The following is a 13864-nucleotide window of genomic DNA, read 5'->3' as shown; positions in this document are numbered from 1 at the left end:
ATAATGCTATAGCATTAGTATACAAATATCTCTTTGAGATCCTGCTTTAAACTCTTCATATACACATTTAGAAGTAGGCTTGCTGGATCCTGTGGTGATTCTATTTTTAATTTCTTGAGGAACCCCAATACTGTTTTCCATAATGACTGTTCCATTTTACATTCCCACCAATAGTGCACAAAGATTCCAGTTTCTCAGCATGCTCACCAATGCTTGTTATTTTTTGTTCTTTTGATAGTGGCCAACCTAATGGATGTGAAGTGGTATCTCACTGTTGTTTTAAACTGCATTTCCCTAATAATGAATGATGTTGAGCATCTTCTCATTCAATAGTCATAAACAATAGTGCTTATTGACTATTCATGTATCTTCTTTGGAGAAATGCCTATTCACAGCCTTGACCCATTTGTCAATTGGGTTATTTATTGTCTTGTTGAGTTGTAGGAGTTCCTCAAATATTCTGGATATTAACTCCTTATAAGATATATGATTTAACAAATATTTATTCTCATTCCATAGGTTGCCTTTTCACTTTGGTCATTGCTTCCTTTGACTTGAAGAAATTTTTAACTTTATATAGTTCTGTTTGTCTGCTTTTGCTTTAGTTGCCTGTCCTGTTGGTGTCATAGTCGATAAATCATCTCTCCTTTTTCCTTAATTAGTCAGTAAAATTTTGTTAATTTTGTTTATCTTTTCAAAAAACCAATTCTTGGTTTCATTGATTTTTTTCTATTGTTTTTCTATTCTCTATTACATTTATCTCTGCTCTAATCATTATTATTTTCTTCATTTTGCTAATCTTAGGTTTAGTCTGTTCTTCTTTCTTTATTTCCTTGAGTTTTAAGTTAAATTATGGATTTAAAATCTTTCTTCTTTTATAACGTAAGTATTTACCATTATAAACTTGCCTCTTAGTATTGCTTTAGTTGTACCCCATGCATTTTGGTATATTATGTTTTCATTTCATTTGTCTCCAGATGTACTTTAAATTTCTGTTTTATTTTTTCTTTGACCTATTTGCTGTTTAAGAGTGAGTTGTTAAGCTTCCACAGGTTTTTCGATTTTCATATTTTCCTTCTACTTTTGATTTCTAGTTTTATTCCACTGTAGTGAGGAAGATACTTTATATGACTTCAATCTTTTGAAATGTTTTAATACTTCATGGCCTAATATGTGGTCTATCTTAGAGAATGTTCTATGTGTGCTTGAGAAGAATGTCTATTCTTCTGTTGCATCATAGGGTGAACTGTTCTGTGTATGTCTGTTAGGTAAAGTGATCTATGCTGTGGTTCACGTCTTCTGTTTCCTTATTGAACTTCTGTCTGGTTGTTCTATCCATAACTGAAAGTCAGATAGTGAAGTCACCTACCATTATTGTGTTGCTGTTTATTTCTCCCTTCAGTTCTAAGTTTGCTCCATGTTTTTGGGAGCTCTAATGTGAGGTGGGTATATATTTATGATTGTTGTATCTTCCTGGTGAGTTGACGTTGTTATCATTATCTATTGTCCTTCTTTGTTTCTTGTCACAGTTTTTGTCTTAAAGTCTATTTTGTCTGATGTAAATATGGCTGTTTCTTTTCACTTCAGGTTCTCATTTGCGTGGAATATCTTTTTCCATCTGTTCAATTTCAGCCTGTGTTCTTATATCTAAAGTGAGTCTCTTGTAAAGAGCATGTAATTGAATCCTGGGTTTTATCCATTCAATCAACCGTTGTATTTTAATAGGAGAGATTAACCAGTTTGCCTTTAAAATAATTACTGACAGGAAAGGACTTACTATTGCCATTTTGTTAATTGCTTTCAGTATGTGGTAGACTTTTTGTCTCTTTTTCCCTGTGTCTTTGATGCTGTAGCAAGTCGTGATACTGGGACACTGCCTAGGATCTGTCTATTGACACTCTATCTTCTCTGGTGCTAGACTAAGACCCAGTGATCTACTTTGTTATCAGTGATCCCCTCCTGGCACCCATTCATGTCAGAGCTTAGATTCAGGCAAGATAAAAATCATTCCCTTGGGCAGCCCCTTAGAAGTCAGAAGTTAGTGGATATGTTCCACTCTTTTCTTTCTCTTTCCAGGGAGAAGGCAGCAGTTGGGAGTTTTCTCCCAATGGCACTGTGCTTTGCCAGACGGAGGATCTGTGGCATGTAAAGGCCATGCATTTTCCTACTGTCTTTGATATGGTTGATTTTTGCTACATGCTCACCTTGGGTACAGAAACACGTTAACCAAGTTTGGGATTGCTCACAAAGAAAATGGTCTGTGTATTGTTTTCAATTCCATATCTCTATGGAGGAAGGAGGGCCTGGGACTTCCTATTTTGCTCCCTTGTTGGCGTCAGTCCCTCTATTTATGTATGTCTTGAATAATTAAAAACTAATTTTTAAAATAAATACTAGTAGTCACAAATAACTCTAATGAAAACTTATGATCTAGATTAATTGAACAACTATGTATGTATATTCTACTGCATAAAATCCTTCTGGAAAGATAAGCCTGAATTTCTTCAAGGACACAATGAGGGTATAACTTGCTAATTTATCTTTAATGTCCTTTCCTGTTGTAATCCTGTATAAGATTAAAAAGCTTATGCTAGGTTAAGTAGTCAGAAATCTAAAGAAACAGACTGAATCAAACAATTTTACCTGTACAAAATGGTTATCTCTAATTTGTGTTTTTTAAAATCTTGATCTAATTTTTATTTTTTCAATGTTCTAAAATAGATGTTACTTTTACAATACCAAAACACAGTTATAAAACCAGACAATAAATAGATTAGTTTATACTCAGTAGTTGATTATGATTGTGTTTTTATTACACTTTTTTTTATTTCTCAGGCAATGGTACAAAATAACCGCATAGAGCTTCTCAATCATCCTGTGTGTAAAGAATATTTACTCATGAAATGGTGGGTATTGAGTAGTATTTCTTGTTTAATGCTGTGTCTATTGGATCTATTACAAAGCCTTCAAAACAATTATATTGTAATGGTATTTTAATGTTTTAGCTTTTGTTATTTTAATGTTTTTACTTTGAAGAAATAAGTAAGGCAAATGCCCTAGAACTTAAAGTATAATAATAATAAAATAAAGTGAAAAAGACCAAATAAAAAGAAGTTAAGGTTAAAAAAAAATGCTGGCATTGTTTATCCTTATCATTAAATAAAATATTTGCAGGGTGGGAGGGAATTATTATATAAGACATGAAGAAGCTCTTTAGAGCCTAAAATTTATCTTTAACATTAAATGAAATATTTGGGGGCATGGAAAGGATCATTGTATAGAACATGTAGAAATATCCTGGACCCTGAAATTTAGCTGACAATGAAGAAAGAGGTGTGTTCTAGGAAGAGCACTCATATTGCCGACAGATTATATGGGTTAACATCCCGGCTCTTTCATTAATTTGTTAAGTTGTAATTTGCTTAGAACTTGAGATTCCTTCTCTGAAAATGAAAAAGGTGAATTAGAAGATTTACTTGATCCTAAGCTTCAGTGAATTTACCAACAAGGTTTCTGAAAGAGGTTATAACCATTTTTTCCCCAGGTATCTTAAGTAAATATTTTTGTTTGAAATGACTCAATTCTGGTTTGCTTATATTTTTGTAGGTTGGCTTATGGATTTAGAGCTCATATGATGAATTTAGGATCTTACTGTCTTGGTCTCATACCTATGACCATTCTCGTTGTCAATATAAAACCAGGAATGGCTTTCAACTCAACTGGCATCATCAATGAAACTAGTGATCATTCAGAAATACTAGATACCACGGTAATTTCAAATTTTAACTTTCTAAAATAAAGGATTATAAAAAATGTATTTTTTCTTAAGACTACTAAACCCATAATAAATCTGACATATCAGGACTTTATTATAAATAGCCTGTAAGAATTTGTATACAGTAATAATTTCTCCTAAAATCCTTTGTGGAAGGAGAGGGAATATAAACAAACAGGTCAACTAATGAGTTTGTAAACTAATTTAAAAGGAATTGACATGTGTTAGATGCTAGCTTAAATACTGAAGTGTAAAACTTTAAAATAGGTGTACAAGAAAGCAGATTTGTAGTTGCCAGGGACTGTGGGACATGGGAAATGGGGAGAGATGCTTTATGGATATGTGGTTTCCATCCAAGATGATGAAAAAATTATGGAACTAGATAACGGTGATGGTGGTATAACACTGTGAATATACTTAATGCCACTGAATTATATATTTTAAAATGTACATGTAAAATGTAACTTTTAAAATGGTAAGTTTTGTTATATGTATTTTGCCACAATAAATAATTTTATATTGGCCTACAGATTCATATTCTTTTTTAATTCAATTAGCAATTTTTGAACTTCACTTAATAAGGACATTCCGAAATGAGGGTGTGTTCATCTCTAGTAAATTATATGAGTATTGGTGTCAGTTAAATTTTCTGTTTAACTCAAAGTGGACAGTATATGGAAATTAAGCAAAAAAAAAGAAAAAATAAATTTAATAGTGAAAATTATGGAAATGTTAAAGTGTTTTATATCTCTCATAACTATGTGTCTTATCCTTTTTTGTTTTAGAATTCATATCTAATAAAAACTTGTATGATTTTAGTGTTTTTATCAAGTATATTTGGGTATTGCAAAGAAGCGGGGCAAATTTTCCAACAGGTATGTAATACATTTTGTATCTCTAAAGTTGCACATATTTTCATATGCAGAACATAAGTTAATTGATAAGCTATTACTTGAGATATTATGTCATAATAAAATTACATAGCTTGACTACCATATAGATTAGAAACACCAAGCATAAATGTTTCAAAATGTAGAAATCACATGATTTTAGGTAAGGTCCCTGCCTATTTGATATATCTATGAAAGAGATGTTCCACTTTTACTGGTCCTTAAACATCTAACTACAAATGGTCATTATGAGTGAACTTTCTTTTCTCTTACATAGTTTTAAAGATTTTGCTAACATAATGGTTACATTTTGAACTTGATAATTCTAAATGTAAATGTTTATAAAGAAGTTATCTGGCCCAAGACTCCATTTCAAATGGGTCTTTCTTTGAATTCCTTTTCTAACAGAAATACTTTTTTGATTAAATAAAATTCCAAGTTTTAATACAATTTTGGAACTTTTTACAGCAAAATTTTTACTTTATATTCTACTTTTTAAATAAGTGAGCCAAGTTCAGATCAGAACCAAGTGTATAAATTATCTGCAGGTCCTACCTTTGGTTGATAAATGGCAAAAGTTGATCCTTCTTTTCTCAGTATGGAGGTTGAAAGTCTTTATAATTTTTTTGTATATGTTCATGAATATTATTTTTATAAATCATATGTCTTTTATACAACACCTCACTTTCTGTGAAAATTTTCTTTGTTGCATCATGTAAGCACATAGATATTTGCATTTATAAATTTGATAATAATGGTTTGCATTTTTTAAATATTATACATTGCAAGTACTTTCATATAGGTACATTAAGAAATTTGTCACTATTCTGATAGACTGTAATGTTGCATTTTACCTTAAACGATTTAAGGCACATTACTTAATCTTTCTTGCCATTATTTTCATTTTCCAGAAATGAAAATTGCAGATTATAGTTTAAATTGAGCTATAAAGTTATATGAATTCGCTATCAGATTTGATCTCCACATTTTCTTATTGATATTTAAGTGGCCTACTCTACAGGAAATTTAATGACCAATACATACAAAGTTTGAAAATACCATTATTATTTGTTTTTATTTCCTAATTAAGTCTCAGTGCATGTCCCAAACCTTTTTAGAAACAACTTTAGTTCATAAAGAGAGCTCCACATTCATGTTGTTATACGGATAGAAAGGCCCCAGGAATTACTGAACCAACTTGCAGTCCCCAAGAAGTTTTCTTAAGATGGAGTGGACTCCACAGGGAAAGCCCAGCAATTTGTAGGATTTCCTTAGGCATCGGATTCCCATAACACCAGGTTAACAGAGGGCTCTGGGCCATCTCCAACACCGATTCATACCCCGGGGACTCTGAAGTCAATCCAGGATGGCGTGAGGTTACTCCTTGGTCCTAAACTTCTCCCTAGCTGGCTGCAAAGCTAGAAAAATTTTATTACGGGGTGCATGTATATAACCATCCATAGATGCTAGGTCTCTATATGTGGTAATTTTTTATTCTTTTCTATCCCAGAAAAGGAATTATTTTATGGATATGAGCAATGTTCTTGAATGGATTATCTACACGACGGGCATCATTTTTGTGCTGCCCTTGTTTGTTGAAATACCAGCTCATCTGCAGTGGCAATGTGGAGCAATTGCTGTTTACTTCTATTGGATGAATTTCTTATTGTATCTTCAAAGGTAAAACAAGCTTGAATTATTTCCACATCCTTTAAGCATTTTTAATATCAAAAGAAAAACTATTGTACCTGGTGTAAATTTAAAACTGGCTTATTCCTTTTCCAGTTGTTTCAAAATATGAAGAATTTTTGTATACCCTATTAAGGAAAGGCTGGAGCATGGTTCCAGAGTTCAGAATGAAGATCAGGGTTTCTCACACTTGGCACTATTGAACTTTGTGGCCAGATAATTCTTTTTTCTTCTTCTTTTTTTTTTTTCTTTTTTTGTGGAGGGGGACTGTCTTGTATATCGTAAATTGCTTAGCAGCATTCCTGGCTCCTGGCTTCTACCCACTAGATACCAGTAGCATCCACCCCAGTCCAGTTATGACAACCAAAAATGAATGCAGACAATGCCAGATGTTCCCTGTGTGCCAAATGAGCCCAGGTCAAGAACACTGGTCTAGACAAATCTAGACTAAACAGGGGGAGTAAATATTAAAAGTATTGGCTATTCTTGTTTTACCTGATATTATTTTGTAAGCATTTACTTTGAATTAAAACACTCAAAATGAACTGATGGATAGTATGGGGAATTGAAGTGGTATAAAAGAAAAAATAAGTCCAAAGAATCTAATTCTAGAGAGGGAAAAAAGCCTGAGTTCCCGGGCCTCTGACAGTTGGTAATGTTGAGTTTCATGTTATTTCACATAATCTTTCCAATAACAAGGCCAATGTTATTATCTGCATTCTCTAAAAGAAGAAGCTGAAGCACTGATTTCAGTAACTTGCTGAAGGTCTCAGCTAGTCAGTCAGGATACAGGTATTTACCCAAAGTCTTTCTGACTCCAGGAAGCATGTTTTTTTCACCATATATCTTCGGCATTGCTGTGTCATAAGCACAGTGATAGAGTTGAGTGCCGCCCCTTGGAGAGTACATGGTATGGTGAGAAAGGCAGTGGCCCAGAAATAGGATTTAAGACAGGTTCAGGCACTGTCACACCCTTGGCTCTGTCATTATTAGTGGTCTTGGTGAGTCACTATATATGTCTCTATGAATTCAGCTGAAGTCCCTTTCAGCTTTAGAATCTTGTAAGTTCCTCATTTAACAAGTCATCTTTTTCAAAGGCAGAGTACAAGTTAGAGGCCAGATGACACACCCATTATCTATCCAAACATTTCACAATATAGGATGCAGGGGGTAGAAAAGAAAACCGAAGGAGATGGTGAGGATAAAATGCAAATCATGTAGTGTGTGCCCTGCATTAGGTGCCTTCCAGTTCACAAACTCAATCTCTGCATGATGCAGCACACAATTTATCTCTCTAATTTCTTTATTAAGCATTTGGCAGCATTTTCTTTGATATTGAGAAGCTATTATTTTTCTCTCCTACTTCAGTTGAAGTGATGTCCAGTCGTCAAGTGGTAAAATGATTTAAGGTAACATTAGGGCCGGGCACAGTGACTCACGCCTACAATCCTAGCACTTTGGGAAGCGGAGGCAGGCTGATGCTTGAGCCCAGCAGTTCACGATCAGCCTGGGGGTGATGCCTGCCTGTGGTCCCAGCTACTCGGGAAGCTGAGGCAGGAGGATCACCTGAGCCTGGGAAGTCAAGGCTGCAGTGAGCAATGATTGCCCCACTGCACTCCAGCTTGGGTGACAAAGAAAGACCCTGTATCCAAAAAATAGATAACATTAATAATGAGAATAAAAGCAAAAGTAATTTGACTAACAGCTTGAAAATTAAGACATGATTATTCAATTAATTCTTATGTTTTCTTTTTCAAAATAACTGGCCTCAGTGATCTCATCTGTGAAATCTAATACCTGATTTAATACATGATAAATATTGTCACTGAATGAATACACTTTGACTATAAAAGTGAGTAAATGTTTTTTTTTTTTACTTTTCTAGATTTGAAAATTGTGGAATTTTTATTGTTATGTTGGAGGTAATTTTGAAAACTTTGTTGAGGTCTACAGTTGTATTTATCTTCCTTCTTCTGGCTTTTGGACTCAGCTTTTACATCCTCCTGAATTTACAGGTAAGGCAGTTACATCAGTAGTTGATTTTGTCGCTGTGAATTATGGAAATATATATTTATACTTAAATCTAAATAGTCTAGAAAATTCATAATTACATAACAACAGTATTCAAATACTTTAGTTTTTATCTCCTATATCTTTCAAATGACGTTTATTGCAGAAAAAAGTATAGTCGTGTTAAGCAACTTTGTCCATTGTCAAAAAGTTTATGTGCAACACAGATGATTTATTATTTATGCAGATAACATATTTTTGATGACTTTACCATGTTTACTATATTTTATCACTGCATTTCAACAGCTATATGCCTATGACTTTAAAAAAGTATTCTGAATATAGTTTTTATCATTCTACCTCCAGGAAACACTTTTTCATTGTAGAAACTTTGCATTTCATTTGTACCTCACCGTCTGCTTTCAGGATCCCTTCAGCTCTCCATTGCTTTCTATAATCCAGACCTTCAGCATGATGCTAGGAGATATCAATTATCGAGAGTCCTTCCTAGAACCATATCTGAGAAATGAATTGGCACATCCAGTTCTGTCCTTTGCACAACTTGTTTCCTTCACAATATTTGTCCCAATTGTCCTCATGAATTTACTTGTAAGTAGTTTTTTCTTATATTTTCTGTTTGTTGATCATTTGAAACATTTTATAATGATAATTATTTTTAACTTCTTTAATTTCCCTCCACTGGGGAGATGAGGAAGATCTACTACAAAATCTATTCGTTCAACACTTATTTGGTGCCTGGGGAGCACCAGGCACATCAAGAGGCTCAGGGCGTGCACAGATGCATGCACTTGGCAAATACCAAGGATCTACCAAATGCCAGCAACTGTTACAAGTTCTAGGAACCAGTGATGAAGAAAGCAGACCAATATTCAGTCTCAGTGTGATTACAAACAGTCAGGAATTTAGGTAATAAACAAATAACTGTGTAGCATAATGTCATGGGGGTGATAAATGCTATGAAGAAATAAGAAGCAGGGAAAGGCAATAAAGATGAAGGTGTGTGATGTTTTGGAGTTGGAGAGGGGGTCAGAGTTTAGGCAGAGACCTTTATGGAACATATCTCTATGCTCGAACTTACCATTGACCAGAGATTCAAGTGGGGAAGTCTCTCATGCACAGGGCATCTGCGACGTTCAGATGCCACCTTGAACCCAGTCAAAGCCTAGACACTATCAGCAGACATTAGAGTGCCCTTCCACATGGAATTCTCTACAGAATCTGCTCAAGGCATGAGCACGTTGGCTGATGCAGGCAAAGGTGCATCCCATTCCAGGTCCATGGGGAGCCCTTATTGGCATCGTTGTGCCTGTTTTTCCTTTATCCATTTATGCACACATGCACATATTCCACACACTTTCTCTGAGTCTGACTATGTACCAGAGGCTGTACTAGGCAGTGTTTCTGGAAAGGAAAAAAATTATGCAGATGTGTAAGTATTTTGATTCAATTATTTGATACAACTCCAGAGTTTTATTTTGGTGACCTAGAAAAGGAAAGGATGGCAATAGGAATAACAGAGAATGACATAAAGCCCACATTGTTCTCCAATAATTGTTTATGCTTTGGAAGATAATTATCCAGAAGAGAATTGGGCTTAGCAGTAGTACAGGTTGGCCCCATTCTGAAGATCCAAACATCCAGCACCCGCTGTGCATCTCTACCTGGATATCCTGGAGGAAAATCAAAACCAACAGAGCCAAGACTAATGTTATCTTTCCTTCAGAATCTCCACTGCCTCTCAGTAGAATCTCCTAGTCATCCTACTAAGATCATTGGCAGATAGTCTCTATTTCACTCTCCCACGTTTTTCCTCAGTTCTTTCAATAATTCTTTGGCTTTCACATCTGCTTCCAGTTGGCTTGGACTGCCATAGTTCTTCATCCAAATTGCTGCAGCAGCCTCAGGAGCATCTCTACCTTATCACACTGCTTTGTCTAATTCTTCCTACAAATGGCCACCATAGTGATGCTCTGCTAATGGAAAACTGAACCCATCAGTGGCTTTTTAAAATATTTTCCATGCCTCTTCAAAAGCTTTAATTCAGTCCAAACCCATCAGCATAGCAAGCAAAGGTCCCTGTGAGCTGGATCTTACCAAGATCTTTCCCAACGCCTCACTGTTCCCAGGATTTACCTAGAAATGCACACTCCACGATTGTGCCACACTTCCCTTCATGCTGCCTAGACTCTGTACAGGCTCTTCCTTTTGCCTGGAAAACGTCCCACCATGGGTTAGCTCTAAGATTTCAAAACTCAGCTGAAGTATCATTTCTTCAGGGCAGACTTCCTTAACCACCACCCCTCTCCAATTAACTTACTCTATTGGATGTTCTTTCCTTGTGTTACCATAGTTTTGAGGATACAAACATTTAATAATAATAAAACCTACTTCCTAGATTATTGTATAGATTAAATGAGCTAATACAAGGGGCGTAAAATAGTACTTGGCACATGATAAGCATTTGATAAATGTTAGTGACATTAGAAGTTAATAATTGATCTCTTCTATGGCTTGTAAGCTCAAATGTCTTCAGAGCCCAAAAATGTATCTAAAATATGTGAAGCAGCAGGTATGAAATGGTTAGTTTTGGGGTTAGTTTTTTTTGTTTGTTTGTTTTTTGTTTTTTTGGTATTTTTGGTTTTTTTTTTTTTTTTTTTTTTGAGATAGGATCTCATTCTGTGACCCAGGCTAGAGTGCAGTGGAGTGATCATGGCTCACTGCAGCCTCCACTTCCCAGTCTCAGCTGATCCTCCCACCTCAGCCTACCCAGAAGCTGTAACTACAGGTGCTCACCACCACACCCAGCTAATTTTTGTATTTTTGTAGAGATGGGGTTTTGCCATTTTGCCCAGGCTGGTCTGGAACTCCTAGGCTCAAGTGATCCTCCCACCTCAGCCTCCCAAATTTCTGGGATTACAGATGTAAAATGCTGCGCCTGGCAGAGATGGTTGGTTTTGATGGGGGTCAATGTAAATTGGAGAGACCACCCATCTGAACACTTGCAAATTAAAAACCAAAACAATATTATCCTGTCCAGTGAAACATATTTCCTGACTATATCCAGTTCTCAGTGCTAGTTTTCAAGCCCTAGAATATATTCTCCCTCTCTTCATTCATTCTGTGACTGTTTTGTTTACCTATTATGTACCCTGCTCTATACTAAGCACTGGGCATACAGTGGTGACCTTGACAGATCCCTTGTCTCATAGAGCTTACTGGACTTTGAGCTCCTCAAGAGCCATCACTGACTTTTCTTTCTGGTGCAGCATGCAAGATGCTGGCTCAGCAAAGGCAGGAACTAAGTACCGGAAAATAAATGGATGAGTGAAATGAGCTAATTTCATCAGATTGAGTAGAACTGAGCTAACAGCTTCCCCCCAGCTAATTCTATCTAGCCATAAATTTCTGGTTTCTCACCAGAGCCTCTCCTGCCCCTATAGTATATGTTTTCCTTCTGAACATATGTAAGATATAAAATGTATCATTCTCTCAGTTTAGTATTTGTTTCCATGTTGTTAAATCACTCTTGTCTACCTTAGTTACTGAACTCCTGGAGTTTCCTGCCATGTTGTGTGGCCACACCCAATTGCATGTGATATCACATCATCCCTCTCATTTAAAAAAACCAGATTTTTATCTTAAATGAAATGAATTTTGGATTAATTTGTATGTCTTAACTTTTCATAACACTTAAGAGTACTGAACCTCTGAATGTGGCCATCATCGTTGCAGAGGTATATAGGCCTTGTAGTTTTCTATAAGGTGTATTACCAAAGTATTCTGCAGCTACTACTAGTAGATCATATGCCCAGTCTCCCACTTTAGCCACAGAGACCTTGCTATGATTTCAATTTTTATGTCCCATCCAAAATGTATGTATAGAAACCTAATCACCAAGAAGATGGCATTAGAAGGTGGGGCCTTTGGGAGGTGATTAGGCCATGAGGGGAGAGCCCTCATGAATGGAATTAGTTCCCTTATAAAAGAGCTATGAGGGAGCTTATTAGCTCCTTTGCCTTTCTGCCATATGGGAACACATAGAAGGTGCCACCTATGAGGAATGGGCTCTCACCAGAAACCAGTTCTGCCTGAGCCTTGATTTTGGACTTCCCAGCTGCAGAACTGTAAGCAATTAACTTATGCTATTTATACATTACCCAGACTAAAATATTTTGTCATAGCAGTCTGAATGGACTAAGACAGACCTTACATGCATTTTTAGGTGGACCGTTCAACTGTAGTGATTTAATTTTGTGTCATACTTCAGATTGGCTTGGCAGTTGGTGACATTGCTGAGGTCCAGAAACATGCATCATTGAAGAGGATAGCTATGCAGGTAAGTGCAATGCGTCCCCACTTACGATAGTGTTATGTTCTGGTAAACCTACAATAAGTTAAAAATATTACAAGTCAAAAGTGGACATTTTGTAGGAATATGCCAGTTATAAATTTATACCACTTACACTGTAAAGTATGTGCCATTTACCCTCCTGATCATGTGGCTGACTGGGTTCTGTGGCTCGCTGCCACTGCCCAGCATCTCAGGAGAGTACCACATACTGCTAGCCCAGAACAGATCAAAGTTTAAAATTTGAAGTACAGATTCTACTGAATATGCATCACTTTCACACATCATAAAGTCAAAAATCATGAGTCAAACCAACCTAAGTTAGGTATTGTCTGCATCACGTTTATTTAAACTTACTGGAATTAACACCATTATCGTTACTTCCTTTTTTAAGAGCACAGTTACTTAGCATGGATACCTTCTTAATCCTGAGGAGTCATATCCTGTGTCTGTTTGCAAGTTACCTGGTATACCTGCTCTAATCAAAGTTGATGAAAAAAAATGTCCGAGAACAATCTTACAGAAATTGAGAAATTGCCTGAGCATCTTTTGTTATGTTAAAATGTGGCCACCCAGGTAGCTAGCTGCTTGATCAAGAGCATCACTGGCATCCTAGCCCCGCTGTTCAAAGGAGCTCCTTATATTTTGTGCAGGGAATCACAGGGTCCCCACAGCATGATTTATGTTGAAGTTTTAACTGCATCCATGAGGTTTTGTTCTCTTGTGACATCTCTCTCATTTTTATAGACAATTTGATGTAAAATTTGGTGTCAAAGTTTCCTGGCTAGGTATTTGGCTATTTGAATCTTGTGAGGTGCCTTCCTGTCATACAACACAAAGTTATTTTTATGCTCTTCACTGGATTGTCTTTAAATTTAAAATTCACATGGGCATTTTTGATGCTTCGAGGATATTTGGTGACCAGTTGACTATACGCATTCAGAAACTTTGGCCAGTTTGAGAGAGAGAAAAATCATGTTATGATATAACTTTCTATTCACTCTTGTCTCCTCTTCACTTTTATTTGTCCAAATTCTTTCTTCTCTGTTATTCATTCAGCCACACACTAACATTTATTTATTGAAAACAATGTTTCAATACATAGTATGTACAAAGTCCAGTACAACTTAT

At 35.8% G+C, this 13864-nt stretch overlaps 1 protein-coding gene and 1 long non-coding RNA gene across 5 annotated transcripts in view; one reads left to right on the top strand and one right to left on the bottom strand.

Moving 5' to 3' along the window:
- LOC134730981 (uncharacterized) overlaps positions 1 to 13864 on the bottom strand; it is a 216040-nt gene that overhangs the window by 12181 nt on the left and 189995 nt on the right. For 2 of the 4 annotated variants that reach the window (XR_010112950.1, XR_010112951.1), the window contains one exon: positions 9464 to 9786. The exons of the other annotated variants lie outside the window; for them this stretch is intronic. This is a non-coding gene — a long non-coding RNA (uncharacterized LOC134730981). The remainder of the gene's footprint in view (positions 1 to 9463; positions 9787 to 13864) is intronic. 4 annotated transcript variants of the gene reach the window in all.
- TRPA1 (transient receptor potential cation channel subfamily A member 1) overlaps positions 1 to 13864 on the top strand; it is a 53817-nt gene that overhangs the window by 32761 nt on the left and 7192 nt on the right. Inside the window, exons 18-24 of the mRNA XM_003831328.6 lie at positions 2836 to 2906; positions 3607 to 3769; positions 4561 to 4650; positions 6176 to 6345; positions 8240 to 8369; positions 8791 to 8973; positions 12653 to 12721. Of these exons, the coding sequence (XP_003831376.1) occupies positions 2836 to 2906; positions 3607 to 3769; positions 4561 to 4650; positions 6176 to 6345; positions 8240 to 8369; positions 8791 to 8973; positions 12653 to 12721 (876 nt within the window). The remainder of the gene's footprint in view (positions 1 to 2835; positions 2907 to 3606; positions 3770 to 4560; positions 4651 to 6175; positions 6346 to 8239; positions 8370 to 8790; positions 8974 to 12652; positions 12722 to 13864) is intronic.

Source organism: Pan paniscus, chromosome 7 (genome assembly GCF_029289425.2).
Source record: "Pan paniscus chromosome 7, NHGRI_mPanPan1-v2.0_pri, whole genome shotgun sequence".
In the NCBI taxonomy this organism is placed as follows: Eukaryota; Metazoa; Chordata; class Mammalia; order Primates; family Hominidae; genus Pan; species Pan paniscus.
Note: the sequence above shows the minus strand (reverse complement) of the source record. Positions and strands in the feature narration are given on the sequence as shown.